The sequence below is a fragment of the Jaculus jaculus genome, chromosome 16 (genome assembly GCF_020740685.1).
Source record: "Jaculus jaculus isolate mJacJac1 chromosome 16, mJacJac1.mat.Y.cur, whole genome shotgun sequence".
Lineage (NCBI taxonomy): Eukaryota > Metazoa > Chordata > Mammalia > Rodentia > Dipodidae > Jaculus > Jaculus jaculus.
This window is the reverse complement of record NC_059117.1, coordinates 47,005,976-47,023,489: the sequence shown is the minus strand read 5'-3', so window position 1 is coordinate 47,023,489 and position 17,514 is coordinate 47,005,976. Positions and strand designations below refer to the sequence as shown.

General features: G+C 41.6%; 1 protein-coding gene across 1 annotated transcript in view; it reads left to right on the top strand.

Annotated features, from left to right (window-relative positions):
• The window catches only part of Dcp1a (decapping mRNA 1A), a 61,832-nt gene that overhangs the window by 32,260 nt on the left and 12,058 nt on the right, over positions 1-17,514 (top strand). Inside the window, exons 5-6 of the mRNA XM_004652734.2 lie at positions 3,577-3,715; positions 10,298-10,411. Of these exons, the coding sequence (XP_004652791.1) occupies positions 3,577-3,715; positions 10,298-10,411 (253 nt within the window). The remainder of the gene's footprint in view (positions 1-3,576; positions 3,716-10,297; positions 10,412-17,514) is intronic.

Below are 17,514 nucleotides of genomic sequence, written 5' to 3'. Positions count from 1 at the left end.
TGAGAGGCTGAGGTAGGAGGATCACTATGAGTTTGAGGCCAACATGGATAGAGTGAGATGCTGCGGGGGGGGGGGGGGGGGAGCGGGGGAGGGGTCCAGACCACATGTGGTTGTGCATGCAGTAATCCCAGCACTCTGGAGGCATCACCACATGTTCAAAACAACGAGTTCCAGACTACCAGGGCTACATAGTAAGACACTCACCAAAAAAAAAAAAAAAAAAAAAAGCTAGCTAGGTATGGTGGCAAAAGGAAGTTCATAATTGATGAAAAAATATTTTTATCTGATATTGTTTAGCTTAGTGTTTTTAATAAAAAAGAAATATCATTGCCCTTAATGGGAGTTTAAAGGTAGGTGGGTGGTGTGTGTGTGTGTTTTGAGGCAGGGTCTCAATCTAGTACAAAATGACCTGGAACTCACTTTGTAGCCCAGGCTGCCTTCAAACTCACAGCAACCCTCCTACCTTAGCCTTCCAAATGCTGAGATTAAAGCCATGTAGCACCATGCCCCAGCTAGGCAAGCTTTTGTTTTGGGGGTTTTATTTTTTGTTTTGGTTTTTTGAGGTAGGGTTTCACTCTAGCTCAGGCTGACCTGGAATTCACTATGTAGTCTCAGGGTGACCTCAGACTCATAGAGATTTCCCCCTACCTCTGCCTCCCAAGTGCTGGGATTGAAGGCATGCACCACCACACCTCTGCTCTAGGCAGGCTGTTTTAAAGCTGTTATCTAACACTTGAGTGACCTAACCTTGTCCTGTTCTTGTTAATCAAAATAAGCTTTTTTTGTTTTTTGTGTTTTTTTTTTAAGAAATTGTCATCATTTCTTATATAACACAACTATGTGTGGCATGGACCGCTAAAATCTCATGGAAGAAGGCTTATTTGTTACAGGTGTGACTGAAATCTAAGTTAATTTTAAAAAATATTTTTATTTATTTATTTGAGACAAAAAGGGAGAGAGAGAAAGAGAGGCAGCCACTGCAAATGAATTCCAGACACATGTACCACGTTGTGCATCTGGCTTACATGGGTCCTGGGGAGTTGAACCTGAGTCATTTGGCTTTGTAAGCATGTGCCTTAATGGCTAAGCCATCTCTCCAACCCCTGAATTAATTTTAAGTATTAGTTGAATTGGGCGAGAGAGATGGATCAGTGGTTAAGGCACTTGCCTGTCTGTAAAGCCTAACCCCTCAGGTTCGATTACCTGGTACCCACTTAAAGCCAGATGCATAATGTACTGTAGCACGTGCATCTGGAGTTACTTTCCAGTGGCTGGAGGCCCTGGTGTGCCGATTCTCTCCCTCCCTTTCTCCGGCCCCCCCCTTACAAATAAGTTAAAAAAAAATTTTGTTTTGTTTTCGGAGGTAGGGTCTCACTAGCCCAGGCTGACCTGGAATTCACTATGTAATCTCAGGGTGGCCTTGAACTTGTGACGATCCACCTACCTCTGCCTCCCAAGTGCTGGGATTAAAGGCATGTGCCACCACGCCAGGCTCAAATAAGTAAAAATATTTTTTAAAAAATTAGTTGGGGGCTGGAGAGATAGCTTAGTGATTAAGGTGCTTGACTGCAAAGCCAAAGGATCCAGGTTCAATTCCCCAGGACCCACATAAGCCAGATGCACAAGGAGATACATGCATCTGGAGTTCATTTGCAGTGGCTGGAGGCCACAGTGTACATGCTGTCTGTCTCTGTCTGTGTCTCTCTCCCTCTCCCTCTCCCTCTCCCTCTCCCTCTCTGTCTCTCTCTCTCTTTCTGTATGCCTATTTCTCTATCTCTTTGAAATAAATAAATAAATAGTGTTTAAGAATTAGTTGGAGTATTGAAATCTCTAATTTGTTTTAAGCTTGAAGAAAAGTAATGGGAAATAAAATACCTGTATGTTCCCATCCACCTTTTAATTCCTAATATTTTACTAAAGCTGCTTATTTCAAACCTTTCTGTGCAGATGAGGAACGGTGTTCTTTTTGTTGTTTTTGTTGTGTATATGTGCATGCACACACACAAGCTTAGCATGCACGTGGAGTCAGAGGACAGTTTTTTGGGTTTTGGTTGGTTTTTTTTTTTTTTTGTTTTTCGAGGTAGGGTTTCACTCTAGCCCAGGCTGACCTGGAATGCACTATGGAGTCTCAGGGTGGCCTTGAACTCACAGCAATCCTCCTACCTCTGCCTCCCAAGTGCTGAGATTAAAGGCGTACGCAGAGGACAGTTTTTAGGTGTCTGTGTACAACAGGGTCTCTTACTGCAGCAAACAGACTACTAGAGTGCAAACAAATGTCAGACTTAGCTGGTCCATGAGATTTGGATTCTCCTGCCTCCACCTCTCATTGGCATAGGCCCATTGGAATCACAGGTACATGTGTCACTTTGCATCCAGCTTTACGTGGCTACTAGGAAATTGAACCTGGGCCAGCAAGGTTTGCAAGCATACGAGTACTTTTAATCACTCAGCCATCTCCTCAACCCCCTGAGAAAGGATATGCTTTAAAAATGCAAACCAAGGGCTGGAGAGATGGCTTAGTGGTTAAGCGCTTACCTGTGAAGCCTAAGGACCCCAGTTCGATTCCCCAGGACCCATGTTAGCCAGATGCACAAGGGGGCGCACGTGTCTGGAGTTCGTTTGCAGTGGCTGGAAGCCCTGGCACACCCATTCTCTCCCTCTCTCTCTCTCTGTCTCTCTCTCTCTTTGCCTCTTTCTCTGTCTGTCACTCTCAAATAAATAAATAATAAACAAAAAAAATTTTTAATGCAAACCAACTAATAGATTTTAAGACCCCCCAGCCCTGACAGTGGTGTTCTTAAAATATTTCTTGACTGATTTTCAAGTAAAGAATTACATAGTACCAATGAAAATAAGAGTATTATCATAACTTCCCTGAACCTGGCCACACCCTTACTGGGCACCCTTTGCTATAGAAGATATGCAAAGACCCATTTTCAAGGTTAGCCCAATAATGATGAAGCTTTCCACAGTGTCACCTGTGTCTTAGTAACACCCATTTTCAAATTTTCCTCTTGGTTCTACTGATTCTGAGTTACATGTGAGATATTTTGCTGAAGATTGTTTTTTTTGTGTGTGGTTTTTTTTTTTTTACACAAGCCCAACAGACTGGCCTTGTCTTTATGAGAGAGAGAATTGGCACACCAGGGCTTCCAGCCACTGTAATCAAACTCCAGATGCATGCACCACCTTGTGCACATGTATGACCTTGTGCATGCATCACCTTGTGCATTTGGCTTATGTGGATATGGAGAGTCAAACATGGATCCTTAGGCTTCACAGATAAGCATCTTAAACACTAAGCCATCTATCCAGTCCTCCTAAAGTGTTTTAATGTATTTCTGCCACCTTAAGAAGGAAGTCTATATTTTTGCCCTTCTATTCACTGTCACAGAGGAGATGGTGAAATGGTAGCTGTGTATTTCTGGAGTAAGATAACCAGGACTCATGGTTATCTATTGCAAGGACAATATCATGTGACACTTGTACTTTGTCTTTGGAAGACAGACACTGAAAGAGTTTTTAGGGTCAGAATATGTAAAGTGGCCTTTCTAAAACCTGATTCTCCTCCTCTAGTGTAGTTGAAGAGGAGACACGGAGATCCCAGCAGGCTGCTCGAGATAAACAGAGCCCCAGCCAGGCCAATGGCTGCAGCGAACAGAGACCCATCGACATCCTGGAGATGCTGAGTAGAGCCAAGGATGAATATGAGAGGGTGAGACTTTCTGGCTTAGGAGCACTAGAAAAAGTGGGAAGTAACCTGAAATAGTCTTGTGGACTGAGAAAGTCAACCTAGGCCAGCAGAAATACATGGCTATAATTTCTAACCTAAAAGATTTAGAGAAATCTTACCTGTGAGAGTACCTACTTAGGGAGGGAATTGGAAGATATTCTTTTTTCTAATTGCTGTAATTAGAGAGAAATTAGTACGAAAGAAAATAGTCTTAAAGGGCAGAAGTTGGCCCTCAATGGGTATTTCTGGAAAAGGTTCGTGCCTCTTCACTGCAGCCCTATAAGTGCTGCATAGTCTTGGAATGTATGTAGGTTTTGAAAAGTAATCTGGTAATTTGTACCCTATAATACTAAATGGTACATTCATGTTCTATAATTAATAGTGAACACACACAACCCAAATGTGAGACTTTTCTGAAATTCAGTGGTTTTTGCTCTTCTGTTTTGCATTGTACCATATTAGTTAACTGATAAAAATTTCTCCCAAAATTTAGTTAAAATGACAATTGTGGTACATCAGTTAATTTATTCAGCTCATGTTGATGAATTATTCAATACATGCCAAACAGAAGACATCATTTTGTGACAGTCTGGAAACCCAGGCTGGTCTCAAACCCACTTTGTAGTTGAGGACAGCCTTTCTACACCTGAATCCTCTGCCTTTGCCACCCTGTGCTGGGATTATAAGCATGCCTCATCACCCCAGCAAGCAGTGGGCAGGTCTCAACAGTGTCTCAGCCTTATGGTGTAGAAGTGTACTGGCTTTCCTTTTGACATCAGCCCCTCAAAACCATACACTTCACTGGAGAGAGACAGAAGCTTTCTACCACTGCACTTTGTTTTAGCCCAGTTACAGTTGTCACCTCATTTTCACATCAAACATTGGAGTTTCTATTTCATTTTTACCTTGCCAAAATTTCAAGTAACAAAATGTGAAAAAAGGTTATCCAAAACCCTATCTCCAAACCAGGCAAGTCATGAGTGCTAATCCCTGTAATCTCAGCATTTGGGAGCTGAGGCAGCATGATTGCTGTGGGTTCCAGGCCAGCATGTGATGCCCTCATTTAAAAAAAAATTCATGTGCTGGGTATGGTGACTTTTACCTTTAATCCAAATTACTTGTTAGGCTGAAGTAGGAAGATTGCTGTGAGTTTAGGCAGCCTGTGCTGTAGATTCTTAAGAATAAGTAAAAGGGCAGTGTGTAAAATATGGTTCTAGGGCTGGAGAGATGGCTTAGCAGTTAAGGCACTTGCCTACAAAGCCTAAGGACCCAGGTTCAATTCTCCAGGTCCCATGTAAACCAGATGCACATGATGGTACATGCATCTGGAATTCATTCAGAGACCCTGGTATACCCATTCTCATTCTTGCTTTCTCTCTCTCCCTCCCTCCTTCCCACTGTCAAAAAGAATGAAAAAAAAGAAAAAAAAAAAAACTAGAATTCAGGGAACCAAGTTTGGAAACAGTATTCTCAAAGGTAATTGTCTCTAAAAAGGAAGTCAGTCACCATAAACTATGGTAAAAGTTCCGTGTTCAGACTGGAGAAATGGCTTAGTGGTTAAGTGCTTGCCTACGCAGCCTAAGGACCCCAGTTTGTGGCTTGATTCTCCAGGACCCACCATAAGCCAGATGCACAAGGGAGTGCATGCATCTGGAGTTCATTTGCAGTAGCTGGAGGCTCTGATGCACCTATTGTCTCTTTCTCTATCTGCCTCTGCCTCTTTCTCTGTCTGTCGCTCTCAAATAAATAAAAAATAAAGTTCTGTGTTCAAGCCCTAAAGGCATCCATCCCACCTCCTGAGTAAAGAAGTATAACTTTGAGTCTAAAAAGTTTCAGACTTATAAAATTCCTCAATATTTTACATAAAATAGAGCCAGGGGAACCCCCCCAAAAAAAATTATATGTGTGTGTGTGTGTGTGTGTGTGTGTGTATATGTATGTATGTATGTATGTATGTATGTATGTATGTGGAGAGAGGGAGGGAGTGTGTGTGTGTGTGTGTGTGTGCTTACACCAGGGGCTGGAGAAATAGCTTAGCTGTTAAGACACTTGCCTGCAAAGCCTAAGGACCCATGCTTGACTCTCCAAATCCCTCATAAGCCAGATACATAAGGTGACACAGTACATAAGGTGACACATGCACACAAGGTGGCATATGTGTCTGGAGTTCGATTGCAGTGACTGGAGGCTCTGGTGTGCCAATTTTCTCTCTCACATGTGCATGTGTGCACTTTCTCACTCTCAAAAAAAAAAGTGTAAAATAAAAGAAATAGAGCCAGGTGCACACCTTTAATTCCAGCACTTGGGAGCCAGAGGTAGAAGGATCGCCATGAGTTCACAGCCACCCTGAAGACTACATAGGGAATTCTAAGTCAGCCTGGGCTAGAATGAAACCCTCCCTTGAAATATCAAAAAAAAAAAAAAGGCTGGGCATGGTGGCGCACGTCTTTAATCCCAGCACTCGGGAGGCAGAGGTAGGAGGATCACCAAGAGTTCGAGGCCACCCTGATTCAGTTCATAGTGAATTCCAGGTCAGCTTGAGCTAGAGTGAGACCATACCTCAAAAAAACAAAAAAAAAGAAGAAAAGGAAAGAAAGAAAGAAGAAAAATCAAAAAAGGAAAGAAATAATTTATAGATCTATAAAAGTTAAATATTGAGCTGGGCTTGCCATGGTGGCGTACACCTTTAATCTCAGCACTAGGGAGGCAGAGATAGGAGGATTGCCATGAGTTTGAGGCCACCCTGAGACTACATAGTGAATCCCAGATCAGCCTGGGCTACAGCAAGACCCTACCTCAAAAAAACTTAAAAAAAAAAAATTATATTGAGCTGAGTGTGGTGGTGTATACCTTTAATCCTAGTACTTAGGAGGCAGAGGTAGGAGGATTTCTGTGAGTTCAAGGCCAGCCTGAAACTACATACTAAATTTCAGGTCAGCCTGGGCTAGAGCAAAACCTCAAAAAGAAAAAGAAAAAAATTAAATATTGGGGGGGGGGGAGGATGGAGAGGATGGCTCAGTGATTAAAGGCACTTGCTTGCAAAGCCTGGAGGCCCAGGTTTGATTCCCCAGTGCCCACATAAAACTAGATGCACAAAGTGGTGCATGTCTCTGAAGTTTATTTGCAGAGGCAGGAGGCCTTGATGTGCCCATTTTTTCTCTCCTTTCCTTCCTCTCTGCTTGCAAATAAATAATAGAAATTGTAAAAAAAAAAAAAAAAAACAGTCATCACTATAATAAATTCAGTGATTATTATGAGACCACATAAAAATAAATTCTGAGAGCCAGAGAGATGGCTTAGCAGCTAAGGTGCTTGTTTGCGAAGCCTAAGGACCCAGGTTCAATTCTCCAGGTCCCACGTAACCCAAATGCACATGATGTTACGTTACATGCATCTGGAGTTTATTCACAGTGGCTAGAGACTCTGGTGTGTCCATTCTCTCTCTGTGTCTCTTTATCTGCCTCTTTCTCTCTCTCAAATAAATAAAATAAATTTAAAAAAATAAATTCTGAGTCATTTTTCCCCAAAATCACTTGTCTGAGATACTTTGTACTGTTTCTCAGTCCCTTCCTTTCCTGTAGCTGGCAGTGTCAACCAGCCTGAGTGATGACTGGGTCAGAGTGCTGGTGAAACAGAGACTGTAGGTGCTGATGTGCAGGAAATGGCCTTGGCTTACTTTTCTGTCTGAGTTAGCCCTAAAGGAAAGGAATCTGGGGCCTTGCACATTCTGAGCATGTCAACCACTGTACTGCACCCCTTATTTTTCTAGAAAAGAACTCTAGAATAAGTGGCAGCACTTCTGGTTTCATATATGTGGAAAGTACAATGTATGGAGAACATCTTTTGTTTTAGAGAAAACTACTCCACAGTGTGGAATCCATGAAATGTTATTTCAGATTACATTATAGTTGGTCAGTTGAGGTATTTCTGTTTTTAAAAACTGTGAATAGCCGGGCGTAGTAGCGCACACCTTTAATTCCAGCACTCGGGAGGCAGAAGTAGGAGGATCACCATGAGTTCGAGGCCACCCTGAGACTACATAGTGATCCAGGTCAGCCTAAGCTATAGTGAGACCCTACCTTGAAAAAAAAAAAAAAAATGTAAATAGGTTTAGCTTTTTTAAATGAAAATTCTTTCTTCTGCTCTGCCTTTGCCTAATGTCTAACCACATGGAGCTGGTGTTAGCAGTGATCAATGGGTCCATGTCTAGCGTTTGGACAGACTCTCCCCAGTGGCCACTTGGGTCCTCCTATTTACCTTTGGTAGACTTAGAGGATTGGCAGCCAAGAGAAGGGGTATATGCAAGGCCTTGTTGATGAAGTCTCATCTCACTTCTAAATCTGCCCTATCAAATGTGTATGACATAACAAATTTTAGTTTTTGAGACAGGGTCTTACTCTATACCCCAGGCTTGGCCTCAAACTCATGTTTAAGTTATGGAGGAAAATTTGTTTCTTGTGGTTTGTTTGTTTGTTGTTTATGACAGGATCTCCTATAGTGCAGGCTGTCCTCAAGCTTGCTATATAGCTGAAGCTGACTGAATCTCTGATCTTACCTGCCTCTACCTCCCAAGTGCTGTGATTACAGGTGTTAGTCACCACACCTGTTTGGGGGATGGGGGACTTTTTTAAGGACAAGATTTTTATCATTGTTGTTACTATTCTTAAAAATGGAGAAATAGGGCTGGGCATAGTGGTGCACGCCTTTATCCCAGCACTTGGGAGGCAGAGGTAGAAGGATTGTCATGAATGCAAGGCCACCCTGAGACTATGTAGTGAATTCCAGGCCAGCCTGGGCTAGAGTGAGACCCTGCCTCAAAGAAAAATACAGTAATAGGGCTGGAGAGATGGCTTAGTAGTTAAGGCACTTGCCTACAAAGCCTAAGGACCCAGGTTTGATTCCCCAGGACCCACATGGAAGCAGATGCACATGGTAGTACTTGCATCTGCAATTTCTTTGCAATGGCTGGAGGCCCTGGCATGCCCGTTCTCTCTTATCTGCCTCTTTCTCTATCAATGAATAAGTAAGAATAAAATATTTTGTAAAATAAAATGGAGCCAGGTGTGGTGGTGCACACCTTTAATCCCAGCATTTAGGAGGCAGAAGTAGGAGGATTGCCATGAGTTTGAGGCCACCCTGAGACAACCTAGTGAATTCCAGGTCAGCCAGAGGTAGAGACCCTACCTCAAAAAAACCTAAATAAATAAATAAATAAAATAGATAAAATATAATTTTTTAAAATCCAGAAATATAGGATAGAGAGATGGCTAAAAGAGATGGTTAAGGTGCAAAAAAAAGTATGATGGGGCTGGAGAGATGGCTTAGCGGTTAAGCACTTGCCTGTGAAGCCTAAGGATCCTGGTTTGAGGCTCTATTCCCCAGGACCCACATTAGCCAGATGCAGAAGGGGGCGCATGCATCTGGAGTTCATTTGCAGTGGCTGGAGGCCCTGGCACGCTCATTCTCTCTCTCTATCTCTATTTCTTTCTGCCTCTTTCTCTCTCTGTCTGTCACTCTCAAATAAATAAATAAAAATAACCACAAAAGAAAAGTATGAGGGATAGAGAATAGGCAACCAGTTGCTGGTAGTCAGAGGGCATGACCACAGTGGAATATCACAAGAGCTTTTGATTTTTTTTAAATGTATTTTTGTTCATTTTTATTTATTTATTTTTTTGAGAGAGACAGAGAGAGAGAGAGAATGGGTGCACCAGGGTCTCCAGTCACTGCATACGAACTCCAGACACATGCGCCCCCTTGTGCATCTGGCTAACGTGGGTCCTGGGGAATTGAGCCTCGAACCGGGGTCCTTAGGCTTCACAGGCAAGCGCTTAACTGCTAAGCCATCTCTCCAGCCCCACACGAGCTTTTGAACTATTTAGTGTCCTGATTGTAGTGGTGGGTTCACAAGTAGGACTGTATATCCCCAAACAATTACCAATTCCATCACATGGTAACTGAAAACATAGAGGAAATGTGCAAGAGTAATACCATCTTTTTTATTTGTTTGTTTTTCGAGGTAGGATTTCATTCTAGTCCAGGGTAGTCTTGAACTCATGGTGATCCTCCTACCTCTGCCTCCCGAGTGCTGGCATTAAAGGTGTGCACCAACATGCCAGGCTCACCATCTTTTCTTTAAAAGGATTTTGTTTTGTTTTTTCAAGGTAGGGTATCACTGTAGCCCAGGCTGACCTGGAACTTATTTTGTAGTTCCAGGCTGTCCTTGAACTCATATTGACCCTCTTACCTCTGCCCAAGTGCTGGGAGTAAAGGTGTGCACCATCACACCTGGCTCATTTCTTTAAATTTATTTGCCTATATGTGTACACATGTACCAGCATCTCTTGTTTCTGCAAACAAATGCCTGTCCAGCTTTACATAGTATCTGGTAAATTGAACCCCAAGCCAGCAGGCTTTACAAGCAAGTACCTTTAACTGCTGCCATCTCCTTAGCCTCTTATATCATTTTTGATAGCCTCAGATGATTTTGGCTTTTGTAAGACGAATTTTAGATAACAAACATTTTTCAGATGATGGACTTTTTCTTTTAATTTTTTTCCCAAGAATCAGATGGGTGACTCAAATATCTCCAGCCCTGGGTTACAGCCAAGCACTCAGCTCTCCAATCTGGGAAGCACCGAGACTTTAGAAGAGGCACTGTCTGGGTCACAAGATAAGGTAAGTTTATCTGCTGGGGCAGATGTGTGACATCATAATGGCATCTATCAGGTCATTTCCCAGACCCTGTAATTCTCTTTAATCTAGACCATGCAGCAGCTCCTCTTTGGTCTCCCAGCTTTTGCTCTTGGTAGTGTCGTCCTGTTCTCAGCCAAGCTACCAGAATGATCCTGGTAAAACATAATGTTCATTCAGTGTTAAAAATGGTTCAGTGATGAATGGGGAGATGGCTCAGTGGCTAATGGCATTTGCTTGCAAAGCCTTCTGGCACACCCATGTATTTTCATATCCCCTCCCTTCTTCCCCCCCCCACCCTCAAATAAATAAAATATAAATACACAAAACCCTTCAATGGTACACTAGTTCACTAGTCAAGATCGTTAGGTGTGTTTTCATACACCTTTGATCCTAGCACTCCAGAAAATGAAGTAGGAGGATTGCCATGAGTTCAAGGCCAGACTGGACCACAGACTGAGTCCTACGTCAGCCTGGTGAGAGTGAAACCCTGCCTCTTTAAAAAAAAAAAAAGTGGGGGAGCTGGAGAGATGGCTTAGCGGTTAAGGCACTTGCCTATAAAGCCTAAGGACCCAGGTTTGAATCCCCAATATCAATGTAAACCAGATGCACAAGGTGGTGCATGCATCTAGAGCTTGTTTGCAGTAGCTGGAGGCCCTGGTGCACCCATTCTCTATATATCTGCATCTTAGTTCCACACACTCTCTCTCTCTCAAATAAATAAATCAATAAAATGTTTTTTTTAAAAAAGGGAAAGGCCATGTCAATTCTACCTCTGTTCAATGACTTCATCTTTTACTCTGTGGGAGGTTTTGTTTGTTTTGATTAGCTTCTTTAAAAAACTTTATTAGAGATTTACATAAACCTCTTATGATTTTCTGAATTTCATTAGTATCTGTTGTAGTGGTTCCCTTTTTATTTCTAATTTTATTTTAAATATTATTTGTTTATTTATTTGTTTGTTTGAGAGTGAGAGAATGAATGGGCATACTGGGGCCTCCTGCCACTGCAAACAAACTACAGGTACATATGCCACTTTGTGTATCTGACTTTATATGGGTAGTAAGGAATTGAACCTGGATCATTAGGCTCTGCAGGCAAATGCCTTAACCACTGAGCCCTACTCTTTTGCTTTTGTTTTTTTTCAAGGTAGGGTCTTGCTCTAGCCCAGGCTGACCCCAGTCTCAGGATGGCCTCAAACTCATGGCAATCCTCCTATCTCTGCTCCTCTGCTCCCAAGTGCGGGATTAAAGGCATGCATCACCATGCCTGGCAGGTTTTTTTTTTTTTAATATTTTATTTGGCTGGAGAGGTGGCTTAGCAGTTAAGGCATTTTCCTGCAAAGCCAAAGGATCCCGGTTCTATTCTCCAGGACCCACATAAGCCAGATGCACAAGAGGGCACATGCATCTGGAGTTCATTTGCAGTGGCTGGAGGCCCTGGCATGCATGTCCTATCTTCCTCCCTCCCTCTCTCTCTCTCTCTCTCTCTCTCTCTCTCTCTGCCTCTTTCTCTCTCTCAAATAAATAAAATATATATTTAAAAAATATATTTATTTATTTATTTATTTGAGAGAGAGTGGCAGATAGAGAGAGAAAAAAACATAGGTACAGCAGGCCTCTAGCCACTGCAAATGAATTCCAACCACATGCGCCACCTTGGCGCATCTGGCTTACGTGGGTACTGGAAATTGAAACTGGGTCCAGAGAGAGAGACAGAGAGAGAAGCAGATAGAGAGAAAGAGAGTAATTTCTTACTGTAAGTACTTAAAGCTTTAAATTTCCCTTAAGACTAAACTGCTTTTATTGTATTTCATAAATTTTGATACGTGATATGTTGGGTTTTCATTATCATTTGACTGTATAAAAATTTTAATATTTACTTATTTATTTGAGAGAGAGAGAGAAAGTGAAAGAGGCAGATAGAGAGAAAGAGAGAATGGGTACACCAAGGCCTCTAGCCACTGCAAATGAACTCCAGATGTATGTGCCCCCTTGTGCATCTGGCTTATGTGGGTCCTGGAAATCGAACCAGGGTCCTTAGGCTTCACAGGCAGATACCTTAACTACTAAGCCATTTCCTCAGCCCCTATAGAAAATTTTTAATTTCCTTCTTATCTTCCGTGATCCATTCATCATTTAATAATGTACTGTTTAATTTCCATGTGTATGTATTCCATTGCAGTCTAATAGAATACAAGGAATTATGTCAATATTCCTCTATTATTTAGGATTTGGTTTTTTCCTAGAAAGATTGCTCAGTGGTTGAAGGTGCTTGCTTGCAAAGCCTGCCAGCCCAAGTTTGATATCCAAGTATACAAGTAAAGCCAGTGCACAAAGTGGCACTAGTATCTGGAGTTCCTGTGCAATAACAAGAGGCTTTGTCCCTGTGCATGTTCATGTTCTCCCTCCACAATCAAAAAAAGCAAGATCCTACCTCAAAAAGCCAAAAAAATGAATGAATTAATTAATTAAATAAATAATAAAGATATGCTTTGTGGCCTAATATGTGATCTGTTTTAAAGAAAGTTCCATGTGCTGTTGACAAGAACATGTATTCTGCAATATTTTGATGGAATATTCTGTAAACATCTGTCAGATCCATTTATTCTGTGATGTCATTTAATGCAGATGCTTCTCTGTTTATTTTTGGCTGACGTGACCTGTTGGTGAAAGTAGAATGTTGAAGCTGCCTACTTCTTTTTTTGTTCTCAATTTTCATTAACATTTTCCATGATTATAAAAAATATCTCATGGAAATACTCTCCCTACCCCCACTTTCCCCTTAGAAATTCCATTCTCCATCATATCCCCTCCTCATCTCAATCAGTCTCTCTTTTATTTTGATGTCACAATCTTTTCCTCCTCTTATGATGGTCTTGTATAGGTAGTGTCAGGCACAGTGAGGTCATGGATATGCAGGCCATTTTATGTCTGGAGGGAACACATTGTAAGGAGTCCTACCCTTCCTTTGGCTCTTACATTCTTTCCACCACCTCTTCCGCGTTAGACCCTGAGCCTTGGAAGGTGTGATCCAAGATGTTACTCAGTACTCTAGTCACTTCTTTCCAGCACTATGATAACTTCTGAGTCGTCCCAAGGTCACTGCCATCTGAAAAGAGAAGATTCTCTACCCAAAGTGAGAGTAGCGTTAATATAAGGGTATAAATATTAAGAGAAGTGCTTAGTGGGCAGTTTGATAAGCATAGTATATACATTTTTCCAGACATCAGCAGATGTTACACCCCCAGGGTTCATGACTACCCCTGTCTTAAGTTTTCAGTATCAGGGATGTATTCCCTCCCGTAGAGCAGGCCTCCAGTCCAGTTGGAGGACAGTTGATTTCCACCATGACAGATGTGCCACTATTGCACCTGTTGGCTCATTTGGCATGGCTGGCCAATTATAAGGCTTGCAGGGTCCACTCTTGAGTACCTTCACTGGCGGGATCTCTTTCTCCCATTGAACTACATGTAGAATGGCTTCTTCCAGCTTTCTGTCAAAGCTGCCTACTTCTTGTGCTTAGGTTAATCTGTGATTTTTACATCCAGTAGTGTTGATTGAATTTGGGTGTGACTATATTCAGTGTTTATATGTTTAGATTTGTAATGTCTTTTTGTTGGATGTTCCCTTAATCACTATAAAGTAGCCTTCTTTTTCTCTAACTGCTTAAAGTTATAATGAAACTCAAAGAGACTAATGGAGCAGAAAAAGTTGATTTAAGAACTATAAAGTGCCAAACGTGGTGGCACATGCCTTTAATCCCAGTACTCAGGAGGCAGAGGTAGAAGGATCACTGTGAGTTCAAGGCCTGTCTAAGACTACATAGCGAATTCCAGGCCAGCCTGGGCTTAAGCAAGACCTACTTTGTGAAACAAACAAAAAAAAAAGTAAAGCATTGAGTAAGACAAGCCATAGATGCAGTCTTTCAGATGATCACCAGTGAAGATCTGTGGACATACAGAATTCATGTGGATTGATCCTGCCATAGAAACATAAAATTATATCTTTATAAGGCAAAACAGAATTATATAAAGTATTGAGATGGGGTATTTTGAGAAGCCTATGATTGCCTAGAATGAGAACAAATCTATAATCTGCCCTTACAGTTACAGTATTTCTATTTTAACACTGACCTCTAGTGCCAAGGAGCAAACTACACTGCCAGACCTCAGCATTAAATTCAGTTTCAGTTTCACACTCACTTGCTGAAATTCCCTTGGGACTACTTACCTAGTTTAACATAGAAATATGACTTTTTACCTGAAATATCTATAGACTATCCCCTAATATGCTATGTTTCAAATGAGCTATATACAGTATCACAGTTATGAACTATATTAGCCCCAGCATGGTAGCACACATCTTTAATCCCAGCACTTGGGAGGCAGAGGTAAGAGGATTACTGTGAGTTTAAGGCCAGTTTGAGACTACATAGTGAAATCCAGGTTAGCCTGGGCTAGAGTGAGACCCTACCTAGAAAAAACAAAAACAGAAAAAGAGAGCCAGGGGAGGACAGAAAGGAGGCTAACAATGGCATCAGCATGGCTGTACATACACTGTGTACATAGCTAATTTAAAAAGAGAGAGAGAACTGTATCAATTTGGCATTGTTTTCCATTATTTTTGTTTGTTTTAAAATTGGTTTGTTTTCTTGGTTTTGTTTTGTTCTGTGTTTTGAGACAGTCTCATGTAGTTTATTTAGGCTGACCATGACTTCTAGCTCTCATACTGCCTCTTCCCAAGCTCTGGTGGTAGACATGCTCACACTGCCCAGCTTTGCTGGGTGTTGCTCCTGCTCATTTACTGGGTTGTTTGTTTTTGTTTTTAATATTTATTTATTTAAGAGAGAGAGAGAGGGAAAGAAAGAAAAGGAAGGAAGGAAGGAAGGGAGGGAGGGAGGGAGGGAGGGAAAAGAAGAGGCAATTGGAGAGAATGGGTACACCAGGGCCTCTAACCACTGCAAACAAACTATACACATGTGCCACCTTTTGCATCTGGCTTTACATGGGTACTAGAGAATCAAACCTGTGTCCTTAGGTTTTTCAGGCAAGCACCTTAACCACTGAGCAATTTCTCCAGCTCTTGTGGGATTTTTTTTTTTTTATTTTTATTTTAATTTTTTTATTTATTATGATTTTCAGGGAATGAGAAAGAGAGAGAATAGGTGTGCTGGGGCCTCTAGCCTCTGCAGATGAACTCCAGATGCATGTGCCCCTCTGTGCGTCTGACTTTGTGTGGTTACTGGGGAATCAAACATGGGTCCTTTGGCTTTGCAGGCTAGCATCTTAACCACTAAGCTATCTCTCTAGCCCTTGTGTTGTTTTTTTGAAGCAAAGTCTACTCTGCAATTCAGATCTGTCCTAGAATTCCTCACTGTAGCCAGATTGGGCCTAAGATTTATGACAATCCTACCTCATCCTCCCTAGTGCTTGGATTACTGGTGGGAACCACCCAGCTACCAATCCATTTCACACAGTTTTGGTCCATTTTATTCTAAACATAATGAGTGGGGGGAGGGTTGTTACACTTTGTTTTTTTTTTTTTTTAATTGCTGAGCATGGTACTGACGTGTCATCTGAGCACTTAGGAGACTGAGGCAGGAATATTGAAAGTTCAAGACCAGCTTGAGGTACATAGGGAGACCCTATCTCAAAAGGAAAATATTTCATGGTGGACATACATATACTGGTGTTACATGATGCAGCAATGAGAAGCCACAGCCAAGCTGTATAGGACAGTGTAGGGATCTACCTACACTATTATAAAACAATGTCAGCTGAAAAAAAATAGTAATAATATAACAAGTATTTGCCAATAACTACCCTGAGTTCATACTATCCCTGAACTTTATGATATATAGAATCTGAAGGTGAGTGGACAAGTTCAAACTTGGACAGACAGCCCAGCTAAAGAATTCTTGTTCTAAAGTAGCACAGAATTTGCTTATAAAAGCAAAGGGCCTTGGTGTACCCATTCTCCATCTCCCTCTCTCAAATAAATAAATAATTTTTAAAAGTAGATCATCTGCGGGGTGTGGTGGTGCACACCTTTAATCCCAGCACTCAGAAGGCAGAGGGAGGAAGATTACCATGAGTTCAAGGCAACCCTGAGACTACATAGTGAATTCCAGATCAGCCTGGACTGGAGTGAGACCCTACCTTTAAAAAAAAAAAAAAAAAGGCTGGAGAGATGGCTTAGCGGTTAAGCGCTTGCCTGTGAAGCCTAAGGACCCTGGTTCAAGGCTCGGTTCCCCAGGTCCCACGTTAGCCAGATGCACAAGGGGGCGCAGGCATCTGGAGTTCGTTTGCAGAGGCTGGAAGCCCTGGCGCGCCCATTCTCTCTCTCTCCCTCTATCTGTCTTTCTCTCTCTGTCTGTCACTCTCAAATAAATAAATAAATAATTTAAAAAAAAAAAAAAGAATTCTTGTTCTAAAATAGTCAAATGTATATCTAAGAACTACAGTGTGAGTTATAATATAACTTCATTAATGGAAATTGAAAAAATTAGGCATTGTACATGTTTTTGTAAGATGTGTTAGAAACAAATGATACTGATAATATTAGAGTGGCAATTAAGGAAATATATAAATACATCAAGAGGTTCCTTGTAAAACCCAGTGGTGAAACCAAAGACTACATAGTGAATTCCAGGTTAGCCTGGATCCTACCTCAAAAAACCAATGTTGAATGTGACAACATGGAGGCATGGGTTATATTTAATTCCTGCACAAATGAACATAATTTGACTTATAAAGATTTTGTACTTAGGGCTGGAGAGATGGCTTAGCAGTTAAGTACTTGCCTGTGAAGCCTAAGGACCCCAATTCGAGGCTCAATTCCCTAGGACCCACATTAGCCAGATGCACAAGAGGGCGCATGTGTCTGGAGTTCGTTTGCAGTGGCTGGAGGCCCTGGTGCGCCCTCTGTCTCTCTCTTTCTCTGCCTCTTTCTCTGTCGCACTCAAATAAATAAAAATAAACAAAAACATTAAGAAAAACAGAAAATCAAAGAAGAATCAATAACAAAACAATGCCCTTCCATCCACTTTGGTTGGAAGAAGTTGGGCTAGTCTTGTTTAATACCTGT